The sequence below is a fragment of the Cynoglossus semilaevis genome, chromosome 8 (genome assembly GCF_000523025.1).
Source record: "Cynoglossus semilaevis isolate Cse_v1.0 chromosome 8, Cse_v1.0, whole genome shotgun sequence".
Taxonomy (NCBI): domain Eukaryota; kingdom Metazoa; phylum Chordata; class Actinopteri; order Pleuronectiformes; family Cynoglossidae; genus Cynoglossus; species Cynoglossus semilaevis.
In genome coordinates, this window is record NC_024314.1 from 21,008,880 (window position 1) to 21,016,569 (window position 7,690).

General features: G+C 42.1%; 1 protein-coding gene across 1 annotated transcript in view; it reads left to right on the plus strand.

Annotated features, from left to right (window-relative positions):
* exoc4 (exocyst complex component 4) overlaps positions 1–5,880 on the plus strand; it is a 104,992-nt gene extending 99,112 nt beyond the window's left edge. Inside the window, 1 exon segment of the mRNA XM_025057137.1 lies at positions 3,880–5,880. Within this exon segment, the coding sequence (XP_024912905.1) occupies positions 3,880–4,117 (238 nt within the window). The 3' untranslated portion in view covers positions 4,118–5,880.
* The last annotated feature ends 1,810 nt before the right edge of the window (positions 5,881–7,690 follow it).

Below are 7,690 nucleotides of genomic sequence, written 5' to 3' on the forward strand. Positions count from 1 at the left end.
AGTCAGAGGACCAGTTTCTCACGTGTCCACAGTCGACAGACTTGGACGCAGCCGTTCCGTCAGTTCGACCCTCAGTTCCTGCAGAAACAGAGTAAACTGCAGCGTGAAGCCACCGGTTATAAATGAGCATGTGCTGATGTGCTTTTAACAAATCCTGTGTGGGAACCTTTTTTCCCTAAATGCATCAGTGCCAAGTGAATTATAGCTGCTATTATACCATAGTTAAGCCATGCTTTATAGCACTGATGAGGTATTTCTAATTTCCTCCTGCTGCTGCTGCTGCTGCTGCTGCATCGACAGATGGGTTCCGACGCTTTCCAGCTCCTTTTTGCTGTTTTGTCAGACTAATCATTTTTTGGCAGGAGAGGGAGAGAACGTCCAAACAGCATTTGGTCTGTGATAAAGTGGTCCAAGTCCTAATATCAGTTTTCATCAGGCGTGTTTGGTGAGGTGTTTTTTTTTTCAGCTGCTTTGCAGGCGATTAGGGTAAAGCAGGTAATTACCTGGGGCTGAGAGGAGGAACCCTGAACGGCTGAACACACTGTTCAACGCTGAAGACTGTCTTGAATGAACTGATGTTGGCCAGTGCACAGAAGACTGCAGCGACCACTATGTTTGTAAATCCTCTTAGCCTTTCGCCTCTAGCTTATTTGGGATTTGTTCAGTGCTGCACCCCCCCCTCACCCCCCACCTCAGCTCCCCACCCCCACCACAAGTCCCTTCAGCCCAGAGCCCCTAAAGTCTCTTGAAATGCCCCTGGTGTTAATTCACTCCTCTGTGAAAGTTACCAGCCCTGAACCTGGAAGCTGAGTCTAATTCTTCATCTTCAGCTTCTACCGTCAGAGTCTGCCTCCACCCAACACTGTTCTGTTCTATTTTTAACATTTATAGTGTGCTTACTACTTAAGAGGTAAGCAAGCAGGTGCCACCTTCTGGAGATGCAAAGAAGGGCATTATTGCACAGGAATAACCATTTTTGACCAACGTCAACCTTGATTTAGTTTTAAACCTATTTTATGTAAATTAGTTATTGAATTTATTGAGTGTCGTCTCCTTTACTGCTACTCAGTACTTGTAGTAAAAAGTACTGTTGATTGTGGACAGTTGAGTTACTGTATGTCTGCAGCTGTAAAAGACTAAAAAAAAGAGAGAACAGTTGAAGACAAATGTTGGGTCTTTCTTCAATTCCTTTGAGTGTATCAGTGTTGTATTCCTCTAAACAGGCTGAGGTTTCAAACTGAGTCAAAATATGTGTCGTGGCTAGAAAAAAAAATTGTGAAACACTGCCTTAGAAAGAGGAGCCGCTGAATCTTGTACAGAAATCTAGGTCCAAGGGCGGGGGGGTACTAGCAGGTACCAAGACTCGTAGCACTGCGCTGGTCGTTGAAGGATCATTAAAGAATTGTTCAGGGTCAGTAAATTTTCAAATGAAGTACATTAATAATTCTTTCACTGCAGCCTGGTACCAAATGACCCAAAGACAAGTACCGGTCCACAGACTGGAGGTTGAGAATCCTACACAGTACCACTGCCACTAAACCACCCGTCCTTTTCTCCTGGTGATATTAGTCTGAGTTTATTAAAAGAGTCAAAACTCAAATGTTTAACTTGAACAACTCCGACATTCTGTTTCCATCATTTATAAAGTGCATCAGTGTCTTAGCCTCGTAGTCGTGGTAAGTTACTGACTAAATTCCACCGACTCTGCGTACTTCTCAATATAGGAGTACATTTAAAAAGTCTAATTGTACACACAAGTACCTCACATGGCAGTCTGGAGAGGTTGGGAATCATTATGTTTTTTGTAGAAGAGCAGAAATTAAATCTGAATGTGATGCCGGTGCCGTCTCCACTGGTGTTTATCGCTCTGTTCAAAATCAACTCTCTCCTCCTCTGAGCTCAGAGCAGACGTCTGTTCTAAAGACACCAGTGTTTTTATGTGACTGTGTGCGTTTTTCTTCCCCCGTCAGATCATAAAGTATAACGAGGTGATTTTCCTCAAGCGTGCCGTTAATCAGCAGGTCTGAGGAACGTAGCGGTGATTCTGGGGAGATGGCGTACCGCTGTGTTACCAGGGCTGAATTTGATGCACTTTATCACGAAAAGAAAAAACAAAAAAAACAAACTTCCAAACACAGACACACATTCCATTTATCAGCTGTGGCGACAGATGCTCAAATAACGTGGAGTGTTTCATTATAAGATAACACCTTAACGTGAAACCAGTTTGCTCTCTCTGTTTTGTTTTGGGTTTTTTTTTTGCCTTAAAGGTGTAAACGAATGTGACCCTCATCAATATTGACAAGCTTTTTTCATTGAAAGAACGCAGAGAGGGAAAAATGAACAAGACCTTGGAGAGGAATCGAGAGCAGGAGGGAGAGTGAGACGGAATGCTAATACTCTGATGACCAAGGGCAGTATTTGAGGCAAAGAAGAAGAAAAAAAGTAGACATTTGCTGCTCTTTGTCACTCATCTCTTTAGTCTCTCTCGTTCATTCCACCCACTCGACACTCTCTTTTTTTTGTTATTGTTGAGTTTAGAACATGATGACTAATCAAACACACTGGAACAGAAGCTCCCAGACTTCTCATTAACGCCTCGTTAGCCCTGAAAGACCAGCAGACGGTCGATGCAGCTCGAAAAACAAGACAAAAAAAAATAACCTTTCTCACCTGAAAACTCTTCTCTGTCATCATTAGTGACAGACTCACAGCCGTCCACTTCTCCCACCTTTGAATGTCTGGACGATTATTGACGTCAACACAGTTCAATTCTTCGTCCTCTGTGTTTGATTCACAGAGAGGTGAACTTCTTCATCCTCACATCGTCAGCACTGATGCCTTTCTCCAGAGCCTGAGCCTCTGCACTCACAAAGCAGCAGGAGGCGCCGCTGCTGAGTGAGTGGCATCTGCCCTTGTACAAGGTCAGCAGCTGCTGCTGGGACAGAAAGAGACTTTTGGTCTCGTGGAGAAGAAGGGGAGCTGGAAAAAAGCTGAGTTTATGTGTGATGTTTTGGTTTAGAGAAAAGGGAGTAGTTGGAGACAGGAGGTTGAAGACCAGTGGTGCTGCGGTTGGGAATGGCCCTGATTGACAGGGTCAGAGGAACAGACGTGATCCAGCACCTGAGCTCAAGTCCCACTGCAGTATTTAGGGCGTGTGTCAAGCTTCAGGAGAGAAAACGTTGACAGTGTTGGACAAATGCTGAAAAGATATTGTGGACAAAACGGACGAAGGACGCCAGAGGTGAAGTTAGCAGGACGACCCCAGAGAAGATTCATAAATGTGGTGGAAAAGTAAAAAGGAACGGAGGCAGGTGATTGGTTGACCTGGAGGCAGATGATTCGCTGTAGCAACCTCTGAAGGGAACAGATGAAAGAAGGAGAAAAAGAAAAAACTTCCTTCAACTTCTGCCTGTTTAGGTAGTACTACAAGCAGCACCAGCTTTACCCACAGCTACAGTACTTCTGTAGACTACTACAGTATATGAGTGAGTATTACAGTATACAGAGGGTAACATTAAAGTATACAGTAAATGAATCTGAACTACTGTAGTATATGTTGCTGTTGCTGTTTGCCTTTGCCAGACTTGTGACTGCTGTGTGTTACCTCATGTTGAGACACAGGGACCGGACACCCAGCCTGGCTCAGGTCTGTTCAGACAGTTGTGACCTTTTCAGAGCTGATGTCTCAGTCAGCAGGTAGAACTGTGTGTGATGCTGTTCCCCTCCCTCTGTTCTTCACAGTCGTTTTTCTTTTTAAACCACTCTCTGTGACTTCAGGTGCCTGAAGAAAATCAATGATTGGATGATGGAAAAAGTAAAGACTACGATTGGTCCATACTTGTTTTGACTTCACTCTATTTGTCGTGTCTCTCGCAGGCAGTACTACGAGATGCTGTACAACACTGCCGACGAGCTCCTGAACCTGGTGGTGGACCAGGGGGTCCGCTACACGGAGCTGGAGTACATCAACGCCCTGTCGCTGCTGCACCGCAGCCAGACCGGCGTCGGAGACCTGAGCACCCAGAACGTCCGGCTGCAGAGGCTGAAGGAGATCATCTGTGAGCAGGCCGCCATCAAACAGGCCAACAAGGACAAGAAGATCACCACGGTGTAGGAGGGCAGCAGGGCAGAGGTCAGAGGTCAGGACAGGGTTCACAGGCTGGTGCATTTGTAGGTCAGGTGTGCAGGAGACCCTCTGTTTTAATGTCAGGTTTTTCAAACTAATGGTGAATATCAGGTCCCACAATTATGTATAACTGTTAAAAACCCAGTCTGCACACCACAGGTTGAACATCGTACTGCGATGTGTTGTGGCCTTGACCACATCATGGACCTGCTACAGTTATTACTCAGCTCTGTCAACACCATAGCGCTCTGTAAGATTCAACAGAAGTAAATCCTATACAGCCATGTTTGGTCTGAGTCAGCAGGATCAGATTGGCTTTAATGTGACTGGTTATTTCTAAATGCAGTCATTTATAAGATTTTCCCTTCAATACATTGAAACATTGTTGATACTTTTTGTTAAATAAATAGATTTCTTTAAATATGGGGGAGGGGGCATCTAAAAGTAAAAAAAATCAACACTTTTTTTGTTTTGTTTTTTCTTCCAAAACCTGACATTTAAACAGCAGTATGTTTTTTTAATTTTTATAAGTCTATTTCATTTCACCATATATAAACTTAGAAACATTTTCGTTCAGTAAAGGAGGCTACAGTGGTCCAGTGGCAGGACCCCAGTCTGCCACTAGAGGGCTTTAGTTTGGGTACCACCTGGTCCACATATGGTAGCTAAATCGCATCAGGAAGGATATGTTGTGGTTGAGCAACATCAGTTATAGCTAGTTACTATCTGACCTCTGCTCGCTCCTCTGGTCATGTGACCATGACATCATCTCCTGATTGTTTTTGGACTCTGTCTCAAACGTCGGACTTTCATTCATCTCATTTCTCTGTTAGATTTAAACGGCTGCACTCAATTACACCGCTGTGTCTGCAGTAACAGACGCCACATTACACCGTGTGAATGAGGCCACAACTTCCGCCTGCTGTCAATTTGAGATAGTCCCCGAAGAATTCCCGAGCCGGGAATTCTGTCACACATAGGGTCAATTTTCTGTCCTTTTTGTCCCTTTTTTTAGCAGGTGTGGAACATTCTGAGCAACTCATTTTTTTTTCCAGACCTTCCGTCCGTCCATCTAGCCGCAGATACTGTAGTTATGAGTCAGAGCTACTGGACTCATCAGTGAACGTGTGCTTTGATTCTATGGAAGTGAAGTCAACGTAAACACTCTGAAGCTGATCCCAAACCATTCATCTCCCCTCAACTCTCCCAGCTTTTTAGTTCATTAACTTAGGAGAGAAGTACTTAACGAGAGCAGGAGGGGGAAATGGGAGCCTCGTCAATATGGCTGCGCTCTCCCTGAAGCCCGCGGAGCAATCCATCATAATGACACACGGGCCGGGATCGATGGGAAAACAACAGGGAAGCTGCTGAGCGACTGGCCTGCCGCGCTGAAACCTGTGTACTCGGTGAAATCTCACATAAAATCTGCTCATTCAGCTGGTGACTTCACTTCACTTCTGGTTGTAATGCTGTGCGCGAGGAACTCTGGCGCAACGCTACCTGAGTGTGAAGACGGCCATGTTCTCAGCACTGAGTCCGGTAGAAAACACTCCTGATGAACAGACTTGATGACAGATATAAATATAAGGTTTCATTTCACTTTTTATTATTAGAGGAATTCACTTTTTTTTTTTTTACCACTTAACGCTTTGGAGTGATTGTCTTATTTAAATCAAGCTTTTACAGATGATCACATCTTACACTAATACACAATGAGGTGGGTAAAAACAAATAAATCAATGAATCACTGACTTGTCTCTTCTGTCTTTTGTTTATTCTTCTTTTTTTTTCAGTTGGTGAGTATTGTAAATTGTCTGGCAATCGTGTTTTATTCTTCTTCTTTTTTTCAGTCGGTGAGTATTGTAAATTGTCTGGCAATCCAATATATAAATATTAAAATCTAAACAAAATGTAATAATTTCTTTCAAGTTACATAACTTTTTACTTCCTGTAATGATGTGCTGCTACATTCTAGTTCAAGGATGTGTTAAAAGATTAATCCAACTCTGCACAGATGTTGTTCAATTAAAAGTCAGAACATTTCTAGGAAATGTCCATGTACGACATGTAGCAGCAGGACCAGACTTTGGACACAGCGATGTTAAAACATCTGTTAACGCGAGTTTTTTTTTTCCATGTATATAACTGAAAACACAAGAGTCGCTCTTACTACACTACATTACCCATAATGCCATTTCTATCTCGCTGTGGTTGCTCAGCGACAGCGGAGGACGCTTGGGGATGATGCTAAGTTTGTTAGCCTGTTAGCTTGTCGAGCCGGGGATCCATCAAAGACGGGGACCTTTGATGTGTACGTATAGAAAAACATGGCGACCACACATAGACGTCTGCAGGTGGAAAACTAGAGAGGATAATTCAGGAGAGGAAATATAATTTAAAAATAAATGTAAAGTGAAGACTGTTGAGGAAGCAGAAGAACAGTGATAAAAGTGCACGTTAGTAACAGGATGAAACTGCTTTAAACCACCAGAGAAGAAACAGTTGCCGCCCTCAGTCCAACCGACTGTTGACTTGTTTTAAATGTTTATTTGTGTATAAAATGGGAGGTCAGAATGAAGAGGACGCAGAGAATGAGGTAAGGACAAGAATAAATATAAGAAATACTCTGAGCAAATATTGTTAAATAGTGCTGTTTTATTATGTTTGTTGTACTTGGAGTAGAGTTGAATCGCTTTCAAACGCTGACGTTTTCTATGATTCTTTATTTCTTTTCCTGTTAAAAATAAAACTTCTGTTGTGCCGTGCAAACAGGAAAAGAGGTCTGAGGAAGTCAAACACCAAACTAAGGTTCAAAAGTGATAATATGTGAAGCCTGTCTGTGTTTGTGTATGTTGTCATGGTGCCGTGTTAGCATTAGGTGATGTTTGTACGTAGTTTTCTTTTTTTAATTATTTGCATAATCGCTAATTGTGATCACCTCTTTTGGCTGTCTTCTGTTTTTGGCTACATTTGTTCTCTTGTTTTCTAATTTTATTTATTTACATAATTGCTAATTGTCGCCACCTCTTTTGGCTGTCTTGTCTGTCTTTGGCTACATTTGTTCTCTTGTTTTCTAACAGTTAAATGTGAAAATCGTCAGCAGAGGTGCTTCATGAGTTAACTATCATTTTAGTCCATGTCTTTGCTACTTAATTATGTCTTATTTTCAGCTTTTTGTTTACCATTTGGCTACTTTTATTTATTTATTTAGCTGCTTGGTGCCTCCCTCATGTTTAGCATTTAGTCTACTTTTACCTAGCTTGTCCGTTTTGGGTTAATTTTTAGCAATTTTACTTACAATTCTTTTTTTAAACTCTTAACATGTTGCATGTTGTTAAATATACACTGCAGGATTTGTGGTATTAGCGATGAATGCATGATATCAGCACATACATCTTTGGTTGTTCTTTTGTAGAACTGTAAAAAAAGAAGATTTACATTAAAAAGAACTCAAAATACTAGAGATAGAGAGAGAGACAAATAAAAAAACAAATACTATTGAAGTGTGTCTGATGTTCCTCTCCTGCCTCCATCTGTTTTCTAATATCTGTTTTTTTTTTT